This window comes from Xiphias gladius, chromosome 14, assembly GCF_016859285.1.
Source record: "Xiphias gladius isolate SHS-SW01 ecotype Sanya breed wild chromosome 14, ASM1685928v1, whole genome shotgun sequence".
Classification (NCBI taxonomy): Eukaryota; Metazoa; Chordata; class Actinopteri; order Istiophoriformes; family Xiphiidae; genus Xiphias; species Xiphias gladius.
In genome coordinates, this window is record NC_053413.1 from 4,200,445 (window position 1) to 4,227,056 (window position 26,612).

The following is a 26,612-nucleotide window of genomic DNA, read 5'->3' on the forward strand; positions in this document are numbered from 1 at the left end:
CTGCAACTTCATTGCCCAGTATTTCCTGAATGCCCTGGTACCCACAAAAAAACTGTGGAGGATATTAATAATCTTCTTACATTCACTTGCTGTTTCTTAAATATGAGGATTCCAAGAAGTCTTTTCATCCAACAAAACCACGGGAAATCTGAACACCTCGACTCTCTCAAGTGGGGACCCTTACATACTAAGGTTTGTGCCTTCCCGTTCTTCAGGATTGTCGCTTAAGGTGAGATTCCCAGCTATCGTTTCTTCTCAAGCCACGTACAAATACCGCCGCGGTTTGAAAGGATTGGCATTGCATCATAACCAGAATCTTAACCATGGTTTATCATGACACTTGACAATCTACAAACCAGCACTGTTTGAACCGTGTAGCAGATTGAGAGGCAAACAGATTTTAGTTATGTGAATGGGTAAAGAATGAGCCCTTAGCGCTTTCCCGTCATATCAGATGAAAGGTAAAAAGTTGGACCTGCTGGAAGACAAAGAAAAGACAGACAGAAAGCGCTTGGGTAAAGCCATCTTTATTTGGAGAGCTATGATATGACTGCCAGCCAGCATTTCAGCACATACTTTAAAATCACCATGTGATTTACACCTAACTGCTTCTAGATATAATCCACATTCAATGTGTGCCGGTGGATGTTATACTACTATGTGTGTTAGTCTGTACATGCAATATATATGCTTTCTTTATTTGTGAACCTGTTATATCCCTTCTCCCTGTATCCTCTTTCTCCGCCTGTGTCCACTCCCATCTACCGCAATTCCTCCTTTTCTCCCTTTCTCTCAATTATCATCCTTTCTCTCTTCCCTTCTCCTTCTATTCCACATCCCCTCCCTCATCGTCATCATCAGCACATGCTGTGAAGTCTTTCTCAGGTAAGAGGCCATACTCATTGAGAAATGCCTCCACATCCGTTGCAAAGAAGTCTTCACTGAAGTGTTTGGTAACAGCCAGGAAATTACCCAGTAACTCACCCGCCTTGTACACCAGCAGAGCAGGAAGAACCTGAAAGGATATTAACAGGAATCCAAATTTATTCCTAGGTTGCCTCTGAGGTTGATCATTTAATAGTTTAATGTTTTAACTTTAACTTTAAAGTTAGTATTATAACTTTTTTCAATAACAAGGAGTTTTTTTTTTTTTAAGTAAATGCTATTCTAAATTCAACAGTATTATTACATCTGCCAACCAAACTATTGATTTTTGCTATCCCAGCCTCCAAATTAAGGGGGCAACTGAAAATTAAGCTGCATGTAATATGTATATACTTAATTGGTCATTTAGTTAGTTTCGTTTATTATTTTTTTGTAGTTCCTTTTGTATCTGTGAAAATTGTCAGACAAGTTCATTAACAACAAATTACAATTAAAGACAAACCTCCAGCAACATAATGCTCCGTGGTATATCACAACAAAAGTGACAATTATATGACGAGGATTACAATGGTTAAAATGCTTATAGTTATTTAGTTATTGTTGCTGCACCTGTCAAGCTTTCCATTCTAGCATGGTGCAGTTTGCAAGAGGTGTTTCTGTCATTTAGCCTACCCTCATTGAGATAAATGATCATTCAGTTGAGTCAACACAAACAAACATTTACACTTGTGCTCTTTTGCTTCTGGTTTTGAAAAGGTGAAAAAAGACTTTTTGGATACCAGGCAGTGCTCTTTTTAGTGCCATATGAACACTGCTTGGAAAATCGCTATTCATTGGGAGGGGTTCAACAGTCAACTAACCTCTCTTAACCTCTCAGTTCCTCATAGCACTGCGAATACAAACTCTGTCACCATCATTACTAGAAATTATACTGCTAGTACTACGGCTCAGTGTCCCCATGGGGATTAATGCGATGCAATTAATTATTAGTCTAGAATATTATAATTGACCTTTTTTAACAGTTTACTAACCTCAGGGGAGAAGCGCTCAGCAGCACCTGTTGTCACAGCATCGATACGACAAAATTTAACGCTGGAGTACTCTGAAGCCAGACAGTCCAGACATGAGTTCATCTGTTCACAGCCTGACAATGGACAATTAATGCATGCATAACTATTAGCAAACAGCATTGTGATGACCCATCCAATGGGAGTACATGGATATTTCTGGAGTGTATGTTGTAGCTTCTTACTTAATCAATGAGACTATACTGTAGTTGTAATAGTTAACGAGCTAAGACTTTTACACACACAACAAAGAAAAAAAACCCTTACCTTTGACACTGTGCTGGTAGATGTGAACTACCACCAGGGTCAACCGATGTTCCTTCTCTATGACTTCCAGGAAGGCTTCTCCACTCTCAAGCTCATGGACTGCTTCGAACTTAGGACCGAAGCTCAGGCGCTCGTGCATTTCCTGCATGCACTGTTTTCTGTAGCGTTTCAGGCAACGCTCATCCTCGTCTTGGATCAGTTCGTACTCCTGAACACTCATCTAGAGGTGAGGAAATATGTTACTGCTTCGCCTTTTTTCTTATTAAACAACGTACAAACAAAGTACGGGGTCAGGGCAAGCCACAGTAGATGGTTGCTGTGTGTACAGTATGTTTTTGTTTGTGTGATTCTCTGTGTCAGTGTCTCTTGTAAATGTTGGTCACTTTGGCTTTGTACAAATTCCCCAGACTGTGATTTATTCTTCTGTTGTACACATCTTTTTGTTTTTGGTGGCAAATAGCTGAGCAATTATGGTTGGGTCTGTTTTATATTCTATAAAATAAAATATGGTATATTTTACTCAGTGTGCGATTCAGTGAGTGTTTCCATCCACCTTCCTGTTGAGTCTTTCCTTGTCATCCTCTCGATGACTGGACATTTGTCTTAGCAGCTCTCTCTTGTTTTGAGGGATGGTCTGATCCACACTGTCCAACTTAAACTTTCGCCAGTCATTAATGACACCTTTTGGACCTGTACGCACATAAAGAAACAACCACAGTAACATTACCTCATAAAGACATACTTAGATATAATGTACAGTTGAAACACCATTGAGGTTGGTAAGACCATCAGATGCACACTGATTAATGCCTCAGTCAAACTCTTCACACAGACACAACATTCAAAGGTTTGAGTCAAGATGGTGCATCTGTTGTCATGACTTACCAAAGGTACAAAATACATAGTGAGGCTAGACCGCCATCTTAGCAATGAATGTCTACTTCATCCTTCTGAGTTATTTCTCTGACCTGTGTGATTGGCAGGCAAGTCCTCTTCTTCCTGGGTAGGGCCAGACATCCTACTAGTAGCCTGCAATACACAGCACACACACACTGAATAACCTAAACAGGCACATACACAGAGCAGTCCAGGTGATGTGCTCAGTGAGCGCGATGTTACAAGTCCATCTTAACGCCAACTCTCAATGTCCAATTAAACTTGTGTATATATTGCCAAAGAAAAAAATAGTCCCAGGAATAGACCTGGCCAGCACTGTTTTTGGGGTGAGAGAATTTTGGTTTAAGTCCGGATGAAAGGCCAAAACAAAGAGGAAACGACCAGTCCTGACTATCGTCAACATTTTGTGTGTGCACATATGCATGGGTCCATAGAGTTGTCATAACCGCTTATTATGATCCAGGCTGAGGTTTACTTATCAGATTATGTGGAGATTACCAAGAGTCCGACATGTACACATGCCTAGGACATTTTACTATATATGTGCATGTGTGCAATGTGACATCATTTGACAGCTTTGCCTGTCATTCTTTCTACGATTTTGTAAGCCCAACAAGTTTTATTCTATTGTTGTGATCGTGAAATTGTAAGATTAACTTGGGTTCCTTCCCACACATGACATCCCACACTCTCTTTTTCTTTTGTCAAAGTTACCAAAATGTGGTATGAATGCATCAGTTAAATTATAAATAAAACAACCACTGTTACAGTTAGGTGTAGAGTATGCACTGGTGGTCTGAGTATTAAGGAACACACTCATGAGGAAATCACTTCTCCCTTGGATACAGCGGTAAAGGCCTAATTGAAAGCTATTATGCTGATACAGCTGAGCTTTCCTAATCACTAGCTGCCACTGGCAGCTAATTAGTTCATGTTATCAAAGTGATATATCGCTTGCATTTTTTTGGGTTTTAATCCATTCAAATGCAGTTCAGAAAGTGGACTTTAACCCTCCAGTGTAATGGTTTTAAACATGGCATAACATGATTTAGTATAAGAAGTATAGAGGTATAAAGTATAAGTAAAGTTTATGTACTTAAAGTATAAGTAAAGGCACTGTATAACATATGCATATCAACAAATTATTTGACTAAAGCAATGATCGTGCAAGCATTCAGTGGGATCCAAAGTCTGAAACCACTTTCTAATGGGAAAGTAGTCTCATACTTTTTGTAGTACTGCAACAAAAAATATACCCCGAAAATATTTTAGTAGGAATTTGTTCCGGACAAACCACGACTGCGTAACAGTGTTGCATGAAAACAAATTCAGTCTCTTACAGAGGCGCTTGAGTGTGCAGAAACTATATCTGTAGCTCCAGTGCTCACCTTTTTATGAAGAAAAAACACAAATTGCAGCAAAGACACAGATGATAGAGTAAAAGACATACCATACTGAAATCTGCACGGTACCTACCTAAAACAGCCAGAAAAGGTTACCTTTGTGTCTTGAGTGAGAACTGGTGCTGGTCAGCTCTTAGGCCGGTTGGTTTCTTACAGCTTATTGATTTTGTTCAGTCTTTGTCTGTTGCATCTACTTGTTACCTTCTATCAGTCTAGACATTCACTGGGTAGTGTGTCCACAACAACTCACAGGAAAGAGGGGAACACAAGATTAGAAAAGGGGTGGGGAGAGAGCTGAGGGAGTAAGCTTTATCTTCACTGTAATCCTCACCATCAGTGTCACTATAATATGATGTCTAATATTAGTTATAATACCAGGCTCAGTGCTGTGGATTGATGACAGCAAGGTAAACAAGAAGGAGAACAAATTCCCAAATATGCGAGAGATAAACGTATTTATGGTGACTGACTGTCAGTGTCAGAAGTTCCTATTAGTAGCCCTGGTATAATAAAATTATATTTCATTTCATCAGGCCTTTTTGCTGGAGTCTTTGCTTTGAAAACACCTGTAACACAGTTCTACAGAGGTTAATACAAATCCTGGTTATAAACTGTAAATAAATCTCATAGATAAGTGTGTTTTTGTCCTCATGTGAGGACAAAAAGCAAAGATTTTTGCTTCAGATTGAATCTGTGCTGAGTTACCATTATGAACATTCTTAGCAGTTGTATAAGGTGCATTCAGAAAGTATTCAGACTCTGTCATTTTTTTCACATTTTCAACGTTTTATGTTGCAGCCTTATGCTAAAATCACTTCAATTCTTTTTTCCCTCATCAGTCCACACTCAATACCCCATAAAGACAAAGTGTAAACAGTTTTAGAAATTTTCGTAAATTTATTGAAAATGCAAAATGGAAATATCACATTGAGATAAGTATCCAGACCCTTTACTCAGTACTTAGTTGAAGCACCTTTGGCAGTGATTGCAGCCTTGAATCTTCTTGGGTAGGATGTGACAAGCTTTGCACACACACCTGGATTTGGGGATGTTATGCCATTCTTCTCTGCAGAACCTTTTAAACTTTGTCCAACCATTTTCAGTTCACTCACAGAGTTGTCCGTAAGCCACTTCTGCATCGTCTTGTCAATGTGCTTAGGGTGATTGTCCTGTTGGAAAGTAAAAGCTACAGCCCAGTCTGAGGTCCCAAGCACTCTGGACCAGGTTTTCATTAAAGATATCTTTGTACATTGCTCCATTCAGTTTTTCCTGAACCCTGACCAGTCTCCCTGTCTCTGCCGCTGAAAAACAGCCCCACAGCTTGAAGCTGCCACCAGCATGCTTCACCGTTGGGATTGTATTGGGCAGGTGATGAACTGTGACTGGTTCCCTGGAGACACGACGCTTAGAATTGAGGCCAAACAGTTCAATCGTGATTTCATCAGACCAGAGAATCTTGTTTCTCACAGTCTGAGAGTCCTTTTAGTGTTTTTTTTTTGCAAACTCCAAGCCGGCTTCATGTTTCTTTCACTGAGGAGAGGCTTCTGTCTGGCCACTCTGCCATTAAGCCCAGATCGGTGGAGTGCTGCAGGTATTGTTGTCCTTCTGGAAGTTTCTCCCATCTGCAAAAAGGATCTCTGGAGCTCAGCGAGAGTGAACTTTGTGTTCTTGGTCACCTCTCTTACCAAGGCCCTTCTCCTCTGATTGCTCTACAAAGAGTCCTGGATGTTCCACATTTCTTCCATTGAAGAATTATGGAGGCCAATGTGCTCTTGGGAATCTTCAATGCAGCTGAAAGTTTTTTTTCAAGTGTCATAGCAAAGGGTCGGAATATTTATGTCAATGTGATATTTCAGTTATTCCTTTTTAATAAATTTAAAGAAATTTCAAAATTCGTTCATTATGGGGTACTGAGTGTAGCTTGATGAGGGAAAACATGAATTAAAATTATTTTAGCACGAGGCTAAAACATAAAATGTGAAATGCTTTCTGAATGTACTGTAGCTACTTTATCTTACAACCTGATTATCAACATTTGATACTGAACCACTGCAAAACTTAATAATTTGTGATATTGTGTAAATACATTAATTAGGTTTCTATCTCAAAGTAGCTGTAGACCAGCCTTGAGCACCCATCAGTGTCCACTGGTTTAGCTGAATGGTAACTATTGCATATTGACTTTGTGAGCAAAGTGAAAAGTTTTTAAGAAAATATGCGATTTAACCATCAGTTTCTCTTGAGGTGCATAGCTGATATGTGATGACATCTTAAATTGTGCTACTTCTACACAATATTTATGACACTAAAAGTTAAGTAAAATGTCTTTAATACTTCTAAGAAGGTTTTATTTTTTCTTTTGCTTATATTGGCTGTCTTTGCAGTAATGAATTTATGTAAAACTAGTTCAAGTCAGCTGACAGATATATAACAGCTTCCATATATTATGAGAGAGGAAGTTCTAGACAACTCTAGTATGTACATCATTGAATAATTTATGTAATGTAAAAGCAGTATCAGAATTAAAATTCAGCAGTTTTGAATTTTGGTGTTATTTGGAGCATGTATTTGTAACCTAGGAGGAATTCATTATCAATAAATTTTGGAAAACTGTCAAAGTGCCACTGTTTGGCCAATTTGCATCAAATTCAGCATGCTGAGTCTGGAACACATACTAGTTGTGCATAGCAAATGGTTTATACCAAGAGATGCAGCTAAATATAGGGAACATGTGGATATAAAGTATTTGAATGTGTGATATATACATTATTAATAAATATACAATATAAAAACAACAACAACAATAATAATTATTATGATAATAATAATAATAATAATCTAACCAAAAACAGTAGGGTTCCTGAACAAAAACAATAGGGCTCCAGCACCATTGGTGCTTGGACCCCTAATCACTATCCTGTCCTTCAGAGGGGATCTGAAATTCACAATAGTGCTACAGTGCTGCAGACACTGATGTCATTAGCTGATGTCTGTAAACTTGAAAGAGGTTTGGGATCCGATATTGTCATATTCTTCAGACAACTCGGTAGGTAAGCTTTGTCTGAATTCATATCAGGGCTAGAGGGAGCGTTGTGTCTCTTATTACACGAGTGGATCAAGTTAAAGGTAAAGTGGTCTCAGACTTTTGGACCCTACTGTACCTTTTCATGACAGTCGTAATAGCAAATCTCAGGGCCTGTCCTGTCTCATGATTTTGTGCTGCCTGTCTTTCCTGTGCTCTAAGGCTCTCTCCTGTATCTTGCTTCACTCTGTGTGGATATCTTCACTTTTCTGCACACCTTCCTGGCTGAACAACTATTAAGATTATTCCTCTGAACTGACAGGAATCATATAAAATGTTAATAGGAAAAATATCCCCCAAAAAAATCACTTTTATGGTAATCTTCAAAATAGGCCACGACTTCAGCCAGGACCCCTGACGCAGGAAAAGATGGTGGGGATGGCCAAATCATTGTCTGGCTGGGGGCCCGACTGGGCATCGTTCGAGGCACAGGTCAGTGGAGGCTCTGGGTCACAGGACCGCAGAGGGTCAGGGTCACTGGGCTGCTGAGGCTTGTGGTTGCTAGTCAGCTTCTTTTCCGTGACCCATGTTTCCTTCTAGGGGCTCCAACCCCTAGATATCTTAGGGCAATAGCCAGGCAAGTCCAAAAGGAAGAGGACTGCTCAAGGTCTTCAGAGTCAGGATCAGTCAGGAAGCTGGTCATCTTTGGAGCGGGAAAAAGCAAATGGCTAGCCGACTTGGGAGCAGGCACAGGCAGGAGACTAGCCGACCTGGTAGCATGAAACAGGCAGGAGGCTATCTAGCTCAGGAGCAGGAACACGCCGGTAGCTTGCTTGGGTGCAGACCTGAAGACAGTGGACGCAATGCTAACCGACTTGGGTGCTGGCTGGAGGCCGGCAGGCCGAAGGCTAGCTGACTAGGGTGTAGGCTGGAGGCTAGCTGAATCAGAAACAGGCTAGTGGCTAGCCGACTGGGAGACATGAAGCTTGACTGGACATGTGGAAGAGGCGAAAGGCTTAGGAAAAATGGGACATGGAGCAGGGCTGGAGTAGAATTTTCATCCCAGGGTCAATGCTTGGTCAGTTTGTACTGTTGGAACTACTGGACAGCAGCACAGGAAAGGTGGACCCAAATGCAGACACACAGGCAGGTTGATGCAGTGAAGTATATTAATAAAGAAAACAAAGCTTACAGGAAGACTGGTGGAAAAACTGGAATTCAGGCAGGTTGGCAAACAAGCACAACAGGATACTTTTTTGAGGAACACAGGGGAACATAACCAGAAATGAAAACAGACCAACTGACAAATACCCCATTTTACACTTGATACTGAAATGCGTTTTGGGTGATCGAATAGCAATCGGACAGTGCTTGACCACATGTAAGTACAGATGTAAATACACCTAATATGCACTGAGGATGGATTGTGATCCGATTAGCCAAACCACATGGACGCATTGTGACCACACTGAACACAAGTGTAAATGCAATTACGTTGCCCGTCCACATACAACAACTACATGGGTGGAAAAACGTAATCCCGCACAACTGTTCCAAACCAGCAAGGTAACAGCTAGGCAGCTAGCAGCCATTGGCCAGTAAACACACAGATCAGACCTCTCCTCAGTCCTCAACTATGGACGTTATTCAAGACGCTCGTGGATGGAGTTAAGATGAGATCAAGTGTCCGTTTTCAATTTGGTCCCATGAAAGTATACAGGCAAAACTTGGCAATTCATATTGCAGCCGAAACACTTATGAGGCAATGGCTAAGCAAATGGGTGACAATTGCTACAACCGGTCCTGGCTGCATTGTCAATGAATAATTAAACAGATGAAAGTGGTATACAGAGAAGCCAAGGACAATAACGAGGAAAGTGGCAGGGGCAGGGCAACTAGTCCCTCCTTTAATGAACAGGATGCAGTGCTGCATGTGTGTGTGTGTGTGTTTGTGTGCGTGTTCGCTCTCGCGTGCGCGCTCACTGCTCCTAGCATGAGTGTTTCCAATAAAGGTTGACATTTGTTGGTTTGAGTGAAATGTCTCAACAGCTATTGAATGGTTGTTCTAAAGATGCTTTTTTCTTAACCGTATTTTACTCATGTCCAACATGTTAGATTTATTTACATCAGTGTTCTGCCTCCTGTTCCTATGCAAAGGGTGTGATGCAGTGCAATGCAAGCTTGTCATTTCTTGTTACAGATTACAAAGAAACTGGAGAACTTGACTTGATGCAGTTTCCAAGGCGTACTAAACAGAATAATTGTAATGTAAGCACAAGATTGCATAGAGGCATAAATTGACGTCACAATTTTACCTAACATTTCTAGACGTGTTGGCGTATATATGCGGTAACAGGGTTAATGAAATTGTGACAGCTCTCTAGAAGTTAAGCCAATGGACCCTCATTTGGTAGTCAAGAATCCCACATATGCCACCAAGTCCTGCGTTGTATTAGTAATTGTAGTCATCTATCCAGGAAGCATTTTCACTTCTTTTTGGTCTATATAGTTAAACTTGGTGAAAAAACACACCTTACCGTCGACGATTTACATTCATTTTATACAGCAGTACTAAACCAGTAATATATTTTTGGTCTCTAGTATGCACTTGTCAGCTGGTTTGTGAGTGTCACGCAAGTTTTGCTTAGAAGAATGAAAAAAAAACCATGATAATGATATTTTTTTCTTGGCTCTATCTACAGTTTTTTTGTTGATGTTAATGCTATATGTATATGTAAATTGTGGTCCTTGAGATTATTGTGTTGGGTGGGTCGACAGCATTTTTGGATGAATTACATGCTAAAAGTAATCCCTTAATGTGGGTTGTATCACTTGTAAGCTTAATTGCGTTTTCGTTTAGATGGTGCATGAAAAATGGCAGTAGTTCCTTAAGTTGAAAGCATCACTGTATGAACTAATATTATCTTCCATTTTAAATTTATAAATTCGCATTAACTACCATATATGGAAGATATATTCTGGGAACTATTTTAAACACATTGCAAGAACGACAATGAATGAACATGCTGCATTTGAATTGTGTAAATTCATTGTGTTTACACTTGAAGTTATGTCAACTGCATTTAATTGCATATATCTATGCCCATCAAATTTACTCAGCGGTGTTATATAAAATGCTAGTATTGTGTATTTATATAGACACAATGTCTCAGAGGGTTTTTCCTACTGTCATGTTGGGTCTCACATGCTGCATATTATGTATGCTTTATTTTAATACATCACATATGTTTCTATACTACGTTGACATTTAAGGCAAGGTCTGTAGGAGGTAACCCAGACAAATACAGTGACAATATGTAGACAGTAAAAGGGCTAGGGGCTGAAGCCTAAACTTCGTAATCCTTGCACCCCATTGAGCCCCTACCTAACAACATCTATAATAAAAACAATGCCAGTTTATAATTTATAAATAGACTGAATCATTTATTTCATGACAGGTAAAATGTGGAAGCTATTTTTTTCCCTCTGATAGAGTCAAATTTTGGACATTTCAGACGGAATGCGTTCACTGTGGTCATTCAGAAATAAGGGGATGCTTCAGACTAAAGGGATGTGCTTGGAAAGAAAACATCCTGCAGCATTCTGGTGTTTTACTAATTGTCCTAGTGACTGAATTGATACCAGTCATGATGAGTATCAATTTTTATTTTCTTATATAAATGAAATTATAAAATATACATAGGTACATTTAGAACTGGATGAATGCAGGTGTTTGTAGTATGTCACGTTACTTCCCCTGCTTAGGCTAAATTGTAATGACTGAGAACTGAATATTAATCCATACAAAAAATAAATACATGTGTATGATTGAAGTATATTTTTCATATATTAATGTAGCACAGTACAATACATGCTGTGATAAAGAGGGTTAAGATAAGCACGTCAAGTAAAAGATGGGTAATCTGCTTTTACTTTCACCAGTTTTTTGTATATTGCCAAAATATAACTGAAGACTTTCAGACTTTACTCTACAGTAGTGCCATCTGTCCACACCAACTGAAATGAATGATTCAGAACTACATGGGAAAAAATGTACATTTCTTTATATCAATTTCAACCTTTCTGTCCTATTCACTGTGGTTATTTCCATTATACCTAAACCAATAATTCATTACTTTTTGTCATCCTTCCTTCCTTGCATCTCCAGCTCAAAGAGACCTGTGCCCCTTCTTTGTTTGTTTTATGCCAGAAACAGCAGGTCCCCTGCAAACAGAGACAACTGTCCCAGTTCCAGGTGTGTATTATTTTATAATTGTATTTTCATCTCAGCATCTGTCTATGTAGTGTCCATCATAACTGTTGTAAATCCTGTCTGTTTTAAAGATTCAGCATAATGTTCTCCTCCTCTAAAGGCGATGATAGCAGAAGAGTGGTGTGTAGTTTTAGCACACCAGTTTTGGTTTATCTAGTTTGGAATAATAATTCACGTTTAATATTCAATGTAGTGTCAGAGGCACGTTTATGTTCTCCTGAGAGGTCTGCAGTGCCCAGTCAACCTCTACTGCAACTGCCAATCGCACAGAGAGCTCAAAGTATTTTTTGAATTGGTTGTGTGTGCGCCACAGAGATAGAACAAAGTCACGCACAAAATCTAAATAATTTACTATGTCTCTATTCTTGTCTGATGAGGTCTGCCATCACCCAGGCCATCAATTGTCCCCAGTTGCCCTACTCCACAGCTTCCTGGTTATGACCATAATGTCAGTCGGTGGAGCTGCTCACAGCAGCAGAAGATCGAGGTGAAGACAGACCTGGAATATATGGGTCTCTGGCCAGACTTCATCCCTGTCAGACAAAGTAGTGGACGACACTTTAGCATCAGTAACAGCTACCAGAAATAGCCTAATCACTATGTTGTATCTTTGTTTTTCGTAGATATGGGACAATACTGGCACTTATTTGATGTATTACGTAAGTTGGATTGGGGTTTTTCCCTCATCTGGGCCAGAAGCAGCAGTAGTAGCAACAGCTGCAACAACAGTCAGACCAAAAGAAGGTACTGACAAAAACTCGTCTTTCCTGTGGCCAGCCAAAGTCGAGGTACGAGAATGATGGTTCTTCCATCCACTTTCTCTAGCAGCAAGGCCCTGTCAAGTATTTCTGCTGCTCCACTGAGGTTTTTAAAGCTTATGGTGCTGAAGGTCTAACAAACTCCCAAATGCCCTTCAAAGGGGTTCTTATTATTCCAGCATGCCATTTTCTACTTAGTATTTTATACGATTTCTGTCTTTTATGCGGCCCTCTGGATCAAAATGAATAAAATATTGTATTTCAAAATTAGTCCTACAATTTGGAATCTTTCTGTATATATAATGAATCACTTCACCACAGCTTGACCCTATGGTGGATCCTTCTACACCCAGGATATTTTTTATTGTTATTTAATTCTTTCATTGTTATTTTGGCCTTTATCCACCCTGAAGCCAAATTCTTACTCTGACAATTGGAAAGCACATTGTAAACAAAGGCAGTAATTATCAACTATTCTCAAGATGTTTCTGTGGCTACTTGGGATTTAAGGAAGATGCGTCACTCTCATGTTGTGTCCCTTTCAATACCAATGAAAACGTAGAGTGGTGATGTCATTAGGAGCACTCACAGTGAGTCTACGCTCAGAATCAAACTTATAGTATTGTCTAGAAGTTTTGCCCATATTCACTAGACTACATGGATAATGTACAGAAATTAGTGTACATTAGAGGCACGAGTGATAACAGTTTTTGCAGGGAATATCTTACCTCATAAATGTGACAAAAAATGATGTCTTAGAGGTAAATATGCACCGTATATGGTTTACGCATCGATAATTCCCATTAGGAATGGATCTGAGAAGTGTTTGGAAATGATATTAAATCATAAACTTCCACAATGAGTTCTTGAAGTTCTTTTGACACACATGAAGACTTTTGTCTGAGGAAAAGGAAAGGGAAAGGGAATGAAAAGTGGCTCTCAGGTCCTGGTTCGGGTAATAGCAATAATAAAATCAAGAAGAAAGCATACAATACAACACCATTAAAAACTGAACTACGTAAACAAATACATAAATATAACAGAACTAACTAATAACTAATAATATAAGTAACAGATAACAGTGGAACGTCATTCCATTGAACATCAGTTTGATTAGGCTGTTTCCTGTGTGATTCTGCATTTACCACGTTAGGCAGCCGGGTACATCAGGTACTTTAAATCTGCCAGAAGAAATTCACACCGCCACAGAACAAAAGGAGTCGCCAGTCATCATCAAGGCTGATCATAGAAAGTTCAGTTTTATCAAAATACACACAAATCACAATCCGCATTAAAGTGGGCCAAACTCTGGCACCAGCTTAAGAATGTAGAGCATACAGGCTTGTCGTTACAAACTTCATCCGGTAGGTGTCACTTTGTTTCTGAAGTAAGAAGGAGCTGCCCCATATACAGCAGCTTGTTACATATTGTTACAGGAGCAGCATGGGCACCGCTCTTCCACTATCAACACACTGAGCATACTATTGCAATTGAGGCAGCATCTTCCTCTACTTCCACTCCTGGTGTTAATGCGACCACCTAGACTTCTGCAATACTGCTTTGTTTCCGATATTCCCGACGTAAAAAACTACTGCCGCCACAAGCAACCGGTCTGATAATGTGACTTCTTCCTTTGCCTCTTTTTTCCATCACTTCTGACAGCCCACTGATTACCAGAACACTCTTTGTGAAAGCTATCTCTACACAACAGACACGTCAATCTCTGCGAAGTATCTCCTGGAATTACCTCACAGGGTCAGATACGTTCAAAACACAGGGCGCAGATGTGCCTCATGTGCTGGCCTACCGGTACAACGGCTTGGGGGGGGGCTGTCAGACCCTCAGAGACACATGAGCTCGGAGCCACCAACCACGCACATTTTCCTCTTTACCCCTCCAAAGGACTCAACTGCTTCTCTTGCTTTGGAATCGCACTTATAGGTTTCTATTACATAGGTACTGTGTTAAAACCATACCTGGACATCAACGTTTTGACACACTGAAGATGGTGCTCCCATGGAATAGGCTGCACGTGTCGCGTCGGCCTGATACTGTGCGTGTAAGAGCCGTTTCGGTGATGTAGCCGATCTAATCAAAAGCTTTCCGCTGATGTGAATCCACGTGCACTGGAACTGTGCCCACTGACACCGCAGGGGTGAAAGAAATTTGGCCGCAGTTTCTTTATGTAATTTCCAACCAGAATGCAAGGGATCCTTTGTTTTTATAGTGGCCTTTTTAATTGCTAGTTAGTTTCAAGTTGTTGTTGTTTTTTTGTTTTTTTTCTGACTTCATGCCTCATTTAGAGCACCACAGCATAGAGAAGGAACTTTGTGTTGAGAGATTTAATGATGGTAGTGGCAGGATAAGAAGCAGTAGTCTACTAATGATGAGGTACGTTCAGTAACAGTTGTGAGGCAGTGGTGGGCGGGTCTGTGCTGACAGGATGGAGAGAGCATGAGAGAAGGAGTGAGGGAGAGACGGGGGAAGAGAGGATGTGGTGAAGTCCGACCAGAGGCTCAGGACAGCGAAGCAAAAAAAAAGAAAAAAAAAAGAAAAAAGCCAGAGTCGACAGCTCCGTTTTTACTACTTTTATACCGGACAAGATAAAAACGTGCGCGAAAGAGAGAGTCGGTACAGCTCTGATTTCAGCCAATCAGAGCCGAAGGAGGCTTCCTAACCGGGTCCGAACCATGCCGGTCAGACGGGGCCATGTGGCGCCCCAGAACACTTTCCTGGACACCATCATTCGCAAGTTCGAGGGACAAAGTAAGTTACCCGCGAGAGTGCGTGTGCGTCTCACTAGAATGATTCTAGAATGAAATCATTTCTATAGAGCTGTTTTTCGTTTTACCAACAGACCATACAAACAAGAAAATGACTTAAGTGGTCTTTGTTAGTCTATATCTACAACGTCAAAACATTGTTTCTGATTATTTGATTCTATCATGGCTTGTCGGAGAATTCAGAAAGAAAAAAAAAATGCCAATAAGGCAAGGGTTAATTTAGAGAGCACCATTCACACACGAGGCAATTCTAAGCGCTTTACAGAGGCCTCCGAATGCATTCAAAGTAAGACTTTAAGAAGACATTCACCTGCATTTAAAAGACAATAAAAACAGAAACAAAGGCAAAATCCAGCAAATAAATAGTTCAATAAATAGTCGAAGATTAAAAAGCATTGACATATTTCATTTATTCGAAAGTGGCAGCAAACAATTATGTTCTAAGCCCTGATCAAAGTGAGCTGAGCTGAGTTTTAGCAGACCTCAGGTATTCAGGAAGCTTGTCCCACAGGTGGGGAGCACGGAAACTAAAAGCTGCTTCACCTGGCCTGGTTTTGATTTTGGGAACGCAGAGTAGACCTGTCCCGGATGACCTGAGGGGTCCAGATGCTTCCCAACGTACAAGTAAATCAGAGATGTATTTCAGCCAGAGACCATTTAGTGCTTTATAGACGACTAATAGGATTTTAAAATCTATCCTTTGACACATGTGAAACCAGTGCAGTGATTTAGGGACCGTTCTAATGTGCTCCACTTTCTTGGTGTGTGTTAGGACTCTAGCAGCAGCGTTCTTGATGAGCTGCAGATGTCTGGTTGCTTTCTCACTAAGACCTGTGAAGACACCATGACAATAGCCTGCTGAAAATAAAGGCATGAACAAAATTTTCTTGTTTAGACCGAAATCCCTTAATTCTTGCTATGTTTTTTAAGGCAGTAGTAGGTCGATTTTGTAATTGTCTGTATGTGGCTGTTGAAATTTATGTCAGAGTCCATAACTACATGTAGATTCCTGGCTTGAGTTGTAGATTATAGTGCCATTGATTCAAGGTGAACACTGACTTTTAATCTTTCTTCTTTGGGGCCAAAAAAGGATTCCGGGCACATCCACTCATTGATTTGTTCAATGCACTTATGGTAAGAGATGTTATAGTAGTCCATAATTTGAGCGAGGGGAGAGCATGTAGATGTTGAATACAAGAGGCCCGAGAATGGACCCTTAAGGAGCTCCAAATGTGATTTTAATTCGCTCAGATTCATAATTACCAATTTACACAAAGTAGTCCCTATTGTAATTGCGATTTGAACCAATTTAGCACAGGGCCAGAAAGTCCTAGCCACTTTTTCAGTGCGTGGAGGGGTATCTTATGGCCAGCCGTGTCAAATGCAGCACTGAGATCCAGCAATAACAAAAGTGAGATTTTTGACCGGTCACTGCTCAGATGAATGGCGTTCAAGACTTTAACTAGTCCAGGCTGTGTTGTGGTCAAAATACAGACTGAAAAGCATTAATGAAATCGCTTTGCACCAAGAAAGCGTTAAGTTGCTGAAAAACAACTTTTTCAATCATCTTTCCTGAAAAAGGTAGGTTTGATATGGGCCTATAGTTATTTATTACTGAGGCATTCAGATTAGAATTTTTTTAACGGGTTTTAATAAGTGTGGTCTTCAGGGCCCTTGGGAAAAGGCTGACTGAAGAGAACTATTGACTATGTGTTGTACATGTGATGCTATGCAGATTAAAATATTTTTACAGGAGCTTGCAGGCAAAGTGTCAAGGCAGCAGATAATAGGCCTGAGTTGTTGAACAATTTCTGTCAAGGATCTATAATCTAGGGGGTGAAAATGTGCCAAGTTAACTAGAATAGTCACAGGCGAAGGCCATTTTGCCGGAGATTGAGTTAGAGACTGTCTTATCCTCAGAATTCTATCTGTGAAAAAAGATGCAAAGTCATTGCGTGACTGGGTGGATAACAGTTCAGGAGGGACCGATGTTGCGGGGTTTGTCAGTCTGTCAACGACAATGAATAGGGTGCGTGCATTTTTACTGTTTTTACTAATAATCTCGGAGGAAAAGCACTGCCTTGCCCTTTTTAGTTCCAAGTTATAGATGCAGTCTCTTTATAGATATCATAATGAACCTGGAGTTTGTTTTTCCTCCACCTGCATTCTGCCTGTCTGTACTTTCTTTTTTTAGCTTTTAAGTGTGTGGCATTCCTCCATGGTGCTTTTTTTTGTCACCAGAGTCAACTACGATCTTCGTGGGGGCAATGGCATAAATAACATTCATAACTTTAGAACTGAAACTGCTTATGAGATCATTGACAGGAACTGAAGGCAGAGCTGGTGTGGGTGTAAAAGCCTGGATGAATAATGTATAGGTTATATCGTTGATATAGTGTTTTCTGATTACCCCTGTTTTAATTCTGCTGGTGTCAGCAGAGATGGACATTCGTAAGGGGCACAGTAATCATCAGAGAGACCAACATCAGTCACCACAACCTCAGAAATGTGCAGACTTTTGGAAATAACTAGGTCTAAAATACATACCCTATTACGTGTTGAATCTGTTACATGCTGGCGACGTCCAAAGGATGTACAAACGTTCTTTAGCGCTGCCATCTTTGGGATTATCAATATAAATATTAAAATCACCCACTATAACAACACTGTTAAGATCAATACAAACGGCAGACAGTAGTTTAACAACCCCTAACCTTAACCCTAAGAGTTTGGTCTTAAACACCACTCTAAAGAAGGTCACTTAATTGGAAGGCAGGACATGACACCAGACAGCACAGCTCTAATATAATTAATTAAAATTTAAGTTAATTAATAGAGTGTTGGCGAATGTTAGGCATCCACCGTGTGTTGGCAGGGAAAAATAGAAAAGTAACTTTGGGACTTCTGCTGCCTTATTTTGTTGGTGTGCTGTCCATTGTGCGTGTTCAAGAAAAGTAAACAATCAATGGTCTTTCTCTCTGTTACATATTGCATTAGAAAGAGGGAGAAGTCATTAATTGCCATTTTAGGTGTGAAAAAGATGCTTTACGCTTTTAATTGACTGGAAATCACAGAGATTTTTGGAAGTATTCTTATAATTAATACTATGTATAAGTGAATTTATTGAAACAGATTGGCTGTCATGACTGCACTAAATAACGTCATGCAGTGTCAGTGACTTGTCCTAGAAACATCACAGTAGCAAGCATTAGCTGATCCTTGTTTAATTAAAGTTTAAAAGTATTTGGATGAACAAAAGAAAACATGCTTGTCGACACTGTCACCAGTGTGTCACAACTGTCAGACAGAACAGTTTACATCTAATGGAGTTGACAAAAACCCCACACTACTGCATATAACTCATGTTCTGTCACTACCATCCATCCAAAGTCTCCCAGTTTTATTGCTAATACCGAACAAATCCTAACATTAATGAAATACGGTGTTGACACCTTAAGGTTGTGACCCTATCAGTATCGATACTATATGTATCAAATATGAAAAAATTAAAAAAATCTGCTATAACTAGGGAGGTGGTATTTCATTGTTAACAAACAGGAATTGGTTAAGAGATCCTCAAATTGTCACCCTGGTAACCTTATGGTTAAGGTGCACACCACATAGCCACAATGTCCACAGTTTGACCCATGAACCCTTTGTTGCATGTCACACCCCTCTATCTCCCCATGTTTCTGGTCTCTCTACATTGACTGTCACCAATGGGATGGGATAACCAACAGCAGCTTAACAAGAGTTTCACCCTTATGAACCAAACCTCTAACCCCAAGAGGCATTGTTTCCAGGATATCTGCCACTTCACTGCTGGATTTGTATCTGTTCTTTGAGATAAACATGGATACTTGGAGTTTCACATTCTCTACGTTAAGCTCCGGGTATAGATAGAGATAGTTGAAGACCTTTGAAAGCCCCAAAAGTGCCATTTGGGCTTCCTATTCCCACTTTTTCTTTAATATACAAGGTGTTTTCATTTTGTGCATTAAATGGAACATTGTATAATCTAGAGATAGACTTACTTATTGAACTGAAAGCCGATTCCAGGACTTTACAAAACTCAGATTCTGCTGATGTTAAGTCTGTATGTCTACATTTCTGAGTAAAATAATGTCGTATTTAAAGATATCTTAAAAAAGTCCTTGGGCTCCAGGTCATGTTTGTTCTGTAGGGATTGAAAACTTTGAAAGGTAGGTTGTGGAGAAATTCTACGCCGTAAGCAACCAACTGAAGAGTTTTACAATGTTTTTATACCACTTGAATCAACCACCTTCTGCCATATTTGACTTGACTGCAACATTGGGGCCAACCCTATAAACGTAAATGTCCTTGACAGAGTGACTGACTGACTGAGTGAGTGATAAAGTTACACCAGCGGTCAGCTGAATACCACGTACCTGAGTGCTGACCTTACACCATCTGTCGACTGGCTGAGGGTTGGAGTTTCCCCTTTGGTCGTTGCTCTTTCAAAATGAATTGACACAAACACTTTTTATTGTGTCATCAGGGGAGCGTTTACAGGCAGTGTTGCCAACTTAGTGTCTTTGTTGCTAGATTTACTGACTTTTCAGACCCCTGTGGCGGATTTTCTTTAAAAAAAGCAGCTAACAACAAATCTAGCAACATTTTGGACAAACCTTATCCACCTTACGTAGAAGAGAGTCGCAAGTTTTGCCCTCCGAGCGCAAGGTCAGACTTTCCCTTCACAGGAACACCCCTCTATGTGTCTCATTCGATTGACTGCACGGCAGCTGACATGGATGTAAATGTGCTTCTAACTTTCTCTCTCAGTGATAATTTTATAAGTCAATGTAGCTGAAATCAGAGCAAAGCTATTGTCTTTAACTGTGTATGTTGATTTTGTCAGACGATGTCTCGGTAATGAAATCAGGATTTTAGCAGTGCAGCACAGCAGCATGGAAATGGCTTGAAAGTGACTGCTGGTCAACATGGAGTCTTAATGGGTCACTATTTCATATTTGTTCTGTTTTCTGACAACAGAAACATAAAAACATGTAAATTAGAACATATTTATTGGGAATTAAGATGTTTTAATGGACTGTACATGCGAGCACAGACAGTAGAAGACAGTAGGAGAGAAGCAAACAGATAAAGGGCGGTCCAGCCATATACTAGGTTTTGCCCTAGTCTTGTTTCAGTTTGAAACTTATCCAGGGGTTTTTATCTCTTCCAATTGGCCTGAAAGTCCTCTATCTGCAATTGTAGCCTGTAGAGGAAGATTAGTGGCCATTTCAGCTTTTCAGCTTTAATTCCTTCCATCTGGCATTATACTCTCTATTACACCAATATATCAAAGGAGCTGGCTGTGAAGCGTGGAAATAGTTTCTTAAACACGAAGTGCCATTCGTCCTCTTTCTTTTCCTAAGTGTAAGGTATTAAATAAACATTCTGGTTTCTTTCCTTGCCAGACAAAGCGAGAAATCTATTTGTCCCATTACCTAAATTGACTATCATTTACCTGTACTGGTAAAGGCCAAAACAAATAAAGTTGAGGGAGGATGTTCATTTTGATTGTGGTTATCCTCAAATTCAGACTTAAAAAGTGGATAAGATTTCATCTGTGCAGATCTGCCTTTATCTTTAAATATAATAGTCCATAATTTACTGGTGTTAATTCTGAAAGATCTTTCACATTCATTTTACTTTTGAAGAGTTGGAGTTCACATATTGTGCTGCAGACTGCATGTCTGCAGTGGTCTGTGTTTCGTTCTACAGTGACTTGTTCAAACACTGTAGCTGCCCATGTACCTGTGATGATAGAAATAGAGCAAAGAAAGTTCTCCCTTTCTGAAAATGGTCTAGGAGACCATGTCAACTTTACCCTCACTGTTTGCCTCATAGACATGAAGCAAAACAATAAATGTTGCATATCTGCAACATTTATTGTAAACTACTGTTTAGGCTCCAATTTCAGCAGTTTTATATTATATAGTTTAATATATCATGAATCAAGTTTATCTGAGCACCACGAAATTGTATTGTTTCTTTGTTGTAGTTAAATCATTTTTGCATTTTAATATAAAGTGTTTTTAAATGTAACTATCAAACAAGAAGTAATCTTATAACTGTCTTTAAAACAGAATATGGAATGGTCATTTCCTCAGTCATTCTACAAAATAGCAACAAGAAATCTATGCAACATACACAGAAGTGCATAATACTATAGAATAAGAATTTCTTTAGAAAACTTTTCTTCATTAAATGAACTGGGTTGATGATGACGATTATGTAGTTGGCAGCCTAATCTTACATCCATACAAAGCAAAATGATGACTGTGATTGTCATTGCATATTCATGTTGGTGTTCTGCACTTTGTATTACAAGTTGTGCAATTGCAAAATACTGTAATATACTCATCTATAGTCTAAATGTGTAGCATTGTGTAGCACTGCTCTATGTATCTGTAAGAGCAGTGACAAATCTGTTCACTAAGCCACTGTTAGACATCACCTGCGTCCCTATAGTTCTACCAGCTGTTCTCCACTCTGCTCTCCTGAACTATTTAATTGCGTTTCCTGCAGATAATACAATAATAAGTTGGTGTGTAATGCTGACAAAGTAAATTTCCCTAATGACTTTCACTATTATGGTATTTAAACAGTAGCTCGAATGTCAAGTTCAGATCTGTTGATTAGGTTACGAAACTACAGTGTTTCATGTTGCTAATATAGACAGAGAAACAGCGTGGCTCAAGGATTAATCCATCTTTACTATATATTTTACTATATTCATGGGGTCTGAAACCTGGGAGCCTACTATACTTGTTCGGTCCAACAGCTTTGTTGGGACAAAAATGCTGGATCCCACAAACTTAAAGGGGGTTAAGACTTGGTTTTAGGGTTCAGGTTAGAATTAGGTTTAGGTTTGGGTTGGAGTTAGGGTTAGGGTTCAGCATTAAGGTTAGGGTAAGGGGCTAGGGAATGCATTATGTTGATGATGGATATGTGTGTGTGTGTGTGTGTGTGTGTGGTTGTGTGTGTAACTTTAAGCTTTGTACTCTGTGGATATTTTGCATTTTAGTACTTTATTTAAGACCTGTGGGAAGTTGTAAACATCTTTGCAAGTCTACTAAAGTTTGTGTGTCCTCCTTATCCCTCCTTTCTTCCCTTTCCTCTTCCTCTACAGATCGAAAGTTTATCATTGCCAATGCACAGGTGGAGAACTGTGCCATTATTTTCTGCAATGACGCTTTCTGCGGCATGTGTGGTTATACGCGGGCTGAGGTGATGCAGAAGCCCTGCACCTGTAGCTTCCTGTATGGACCTCACACCAGGAGACCAGCGATGGCCCAAATGGCTAAAGCTCTGCTGGGAGCAGAGGAGAGAAAGGTGGAGATTTCCCTCTACACTAAAGATGGTATGATTCTGTCAACTCTGATTTTCATAGATTCAGTCATCATTTGTATTAATTGTGGCAAGATTTTACTTACCAGCTTCATTTATGAGATCTGCTGCAGTAACAACCTCAGTGGAATGTGTGACAGGAGGAGACTGGCCTTCACACAAACTATCTAAACTTTCCATTGTAAAAATGTGACAGCTACATGATGTCTTAACTTTGAAACACTGTAGTTGTGTGCCAGGATCATAATGAGGGTTTTAACTTTTTATATCCTAAAAAGTAGTTTACACAGTGTTGTTAAGTGGTATTTGTTTACTTCTCATGTGATAGTGTTTTTCATCCTGTTGGACTCTGTTCTATGTAGTTGTGTCTCCAGATCTCATCAAATATCTTACTGAGTGGTGTTGACCGGAGCTATAAACTATAAAACAAGACCTGAAAACCTAAAATATTATGATAATAATAATAATAATAATAATAATAATAATAATACTTATTATTATTATTAGTAGTAGTACTAGAAGTAGTTGTAGTATTTGCTAAAAGTGTGTGGAGCTCTGTGGAGCAAGTGTGGTTATACGCGGGCTGAGGTGAAGCAGAAGCCCTGCACCTGTAGCTTCCTGTATGGACCTGCAACCAAGTCGTTGCGAGTGAACAACTTTGACTCTACTGTATGTACAGCTACTATATGTAAATGTTTAGTGTCTATTGCTGTCAGAAGAAAATAGTGTTGTCCTGATGTCTTTGTGGTCTAAGACACATACCACGTGACTGCGAGGTCACTGGGAGTGTGTCGTAGACCACTACGCCCGGGAACCTCAGTGTTTCCATCCTCCTGTCTCGCTTCCATCCTCTGTCCTGGAGAGCTGTTCTAGCTATTGTCATTAGCTTATTTTTTAAATAGACATTTCCAACTAATTTTGTTTTCACCTGGCCCTCATCCTGCTGCATGCACAACCTCCAGTTTTTAAAATGATAAACTATATGTCAACTATAAGCCAATGAGTTATCACTGCCTGTTTTTTTCAACAGTTTACCTTCATTTGGGGCCTCTTCCCTTTGTATACATAACGTCCAGTTTAAATATGAGCCAATGTAACTTTGACTAGTATTTATTCTACACTTGAGTTAAAATACAGTTCATAATTTAATATTTGGTCAATTTAGGTATATGATACTGGTATGTTATTTTGTGTATTTTGTCAGCAGCTAAACTCGTACATATATATAATTTGGACTAGAAAACCAAAATGAGAATGCCTAGATAACTTCAAGCATGAGCAACACCCTGAACAAATGCAAACGGTGGATGGCAGCTTTGCTACTAGATTTTATTTCAAAACCCCTATTGTATTGTCCAGGTACATTCTACCTGGACCAGGGACTACAAATGGAAATTAGCTAGTAGCTAAAGCTGTTACAATACACCTTTTCTCTTTGTATTAGATTGTTTTTTACACAGGGTTCTTTACAAATAAATTTAATAAACTGAACTAAATTGAACAACACTACTACTTTGACCACTAGCAGGACCAAAGAAGTTAAATGGGAACCGAAGCTCATTATCTAGCAGTTGTAGGGATCTGGTAGCAGTGAGGGCAAAACTATTGCATATTGAGTAACACAGTTTCCGAGGCTCTGTGACTGTGCCCTGTTTGAATGAAGTCCAGCACTGTGATTGTGTTCAGCAGGACATGAAAGATAGAATAATGAAAAAATCCTGTTAGATGCCAATGATTTCATGACACATTATTAGCTTCTGATGATGCAAAGGGGATTGGTTATTGGTTATTTACATGTTTGACAGTACATTAATGACTAATGAATTGAGGAGAAAAACACATTTACAAACTGAAGATTTCTGCAGCACTCTGAGTTCTGCGGTACAGTTTCACATTCCCTCAGTGTCTCTGATGCAGTAGAATATTGTAGAGTCTCTATTAACATTTAATCTATCATTTTAGCAGCTCCTGACTTGCATCTTTGTTATTTTTTTATTGTTATTTTTTTATTATGTTTCGATTATTCCCAGATTTATTGTTTTTGCCTCAAGATGAGCAGGCCAGAGGGTATGGCCTTAACAGACTGAAGATATGACAGGGCGGAATTACTACTGGTTCATAAGCAATGGAGGTAACTGACAAAGCACTTTTAGTTTTACTGAAAGTCAGGATTTTTGCTCACCATGATGAGTTTCTTCGGGGCTTCGACTCTGTTGTATTAAACAATGTTTCTGATTACAAGAATGAAAATAGAATGAGGCTGATTATTAGAATGGTTAGATTGTAGTTATACGTGTGCATGGAGGATTTCACTGATATTTCATAGTGAACTCAGCACTTGTAATTACATACAAGTCTGAAAGGAATCTGAAATAGTAATAAACCCCATCAACATAAGCATTCGTATCACCTGGCAGAAGAAGTTGAAACAATTAAATGGGATGTATTATGCTTTTGTGATTTTCTCTCATTTATATACTGTCATAATTTTGTATATCCATGTTAAAATAGTCAAAAAACAAGGTGAATGTTTGTTGAAATGCTCCCTGCAAAGCCAAAGTTTCAGTCTGCTCTGAAGGCTTCGTTTTGACTTTTTTTTTATAACTTTCCCAACAAGCTGACACCGGCTTGTCATGGATGTCCATAAACAGACCTTATGTTCCGGGCTCAGCTCCAGCACCAAGTACAGGCCGTGAGGGATTGCAACGCCAGTGACTAATGATGTGCAAAGCAGTTCTTTTCAGTGTCCCAAATCACTAAAAGCAAGTCACAAAAAGTATTCATTCAAAAGATTTGTTCACAAAATTGTTCAGTGCTTGAACGGAGCTCCGACTGTGTAGTCCCATTCACTGAACTGAAACACGGCCAAATGGTGTATAGTCCTCATGATCCCCGGAACCAGAAATACTGTTGCATTGACAAATACGCCAAACTCTGTTTATAATTCTTGATATTTTAAAAGTTTCCTCGCCGAATACTAGAGATGAACGCTGGTTTTGAACGCCTTTTAAGTCTTTTAACTTATGCACAGTTTGGCATTACTCTTGCACTTGATGGGCCTGATTCCAGCATTTTGAGCCGCTGACTATCACTCAGGGCTAACGTCAGCGTTGCTGTGCATGCTCAGTTGTATCCCGGCCAATCGCGCGCAGGGATACAACTGAATATGCATTTATTTGCATTTATGCCTGGTCTATGCATTTCGACGAGGTGACTGGGTTTAGCTACGACCACCAGGTAAATGGCTAGGATTGTCGTTATCCTGCTCCTGAAGGGAGTTCCTACATTACTGGAACAGTGTCGAGCGCTGAACTGTAAGTATATCGCTGATGTGTTTTTTTTATTTGTGGCTTATTATCATCAGCCTACACATAAAGAGCTACATGTACTGTATTTCTGTGAGCAACTGTGATTGGCTTGTGTTTATACTGAACTGTGCATGCAGAGACGATAGCTTGGTAACGCCAAGTCGCTAGCTAGCTGGTGAGTTTGTGCACTTCACAAACTATTTTAAACACGTATCAGCTTTTATCAGCTCCTGTCAGTCTTTTCACAGTGTAAAAGTGGGAAGGCCGGCCTTCTTCTCTTCCTTCCTCTCATTGCTGACGGTTGCTCTATTAGCATATAGCTATTGATATTAGCCGCAGAATAACATTAGCTCTTACCCATGATTCTCATTTTCATGGTACGACCCTGAAAGAGAGTTTAGAAGTACGATTACTGAGTGCTACAGGAGCATGTATGCATGAATTTGTTAAATGGTATGTTATTGTTTTTTCAGCTGATTCTGTTCTGCTGTTACTGATCTAAATTTACTGGCATGACATTAAACTACTTATAAATGACAGGTAACTTGTGTGTCAGATAACACTGTCCAGCA

The 26,612-nt window shown here is 39.6% G+C and overlaps 2 protein-coding genes across 2 annotated transcripts in view; one reads left to right on the top strand and one right to left on the bottom strand.

Annotated features, from left to right (window-relative positions):
* Positions 1–826: 826 nt before the first annotated feature.
* Positions 827–14,614, bottom strand: pdca (phosducin a). The gene is made up of 6 exons (XM_040144761.1): positions 14,549–14,614; positions 3,188–3,248; positions 2,773–2,909; positions 2,220–2,439; positions 1,917–2,029; positions 827–1,015 (listed from the first exon to the last, which is right to left on the bottom strand). Exons 1-6 carry the CDS (start codon positions 14,588–14,590, stop codon positions 827–829), a joined length of 762 nt encoding a protein of 253 aa, XP_040000695.1. The 5' UTR covers positions 14,591–14,614.
* Positions 14,615–15,262: 648 nt separating this feature from the next.
* Positions 15,263–26,612, top strand: part of LOC120798915 (potassium voltage-gated channel subfamily H member 6-like) — a 95,675-nt gene continuing 84,325 nt past the window's right edge. Inside the window, exons 1-2 of the mRNA XM_040143707.1 lie at positions 15,263–15,338; positions 22,515–22,745. Of these exons, the coding sequence (XP_039999641.1) occupies positions 15,263–15,338; positions 22,515–22,745 (307 nt within the window). The remainder of the gene's footprint in view (positions 15,339–22,514; positions 22,746–26,612) is intronic.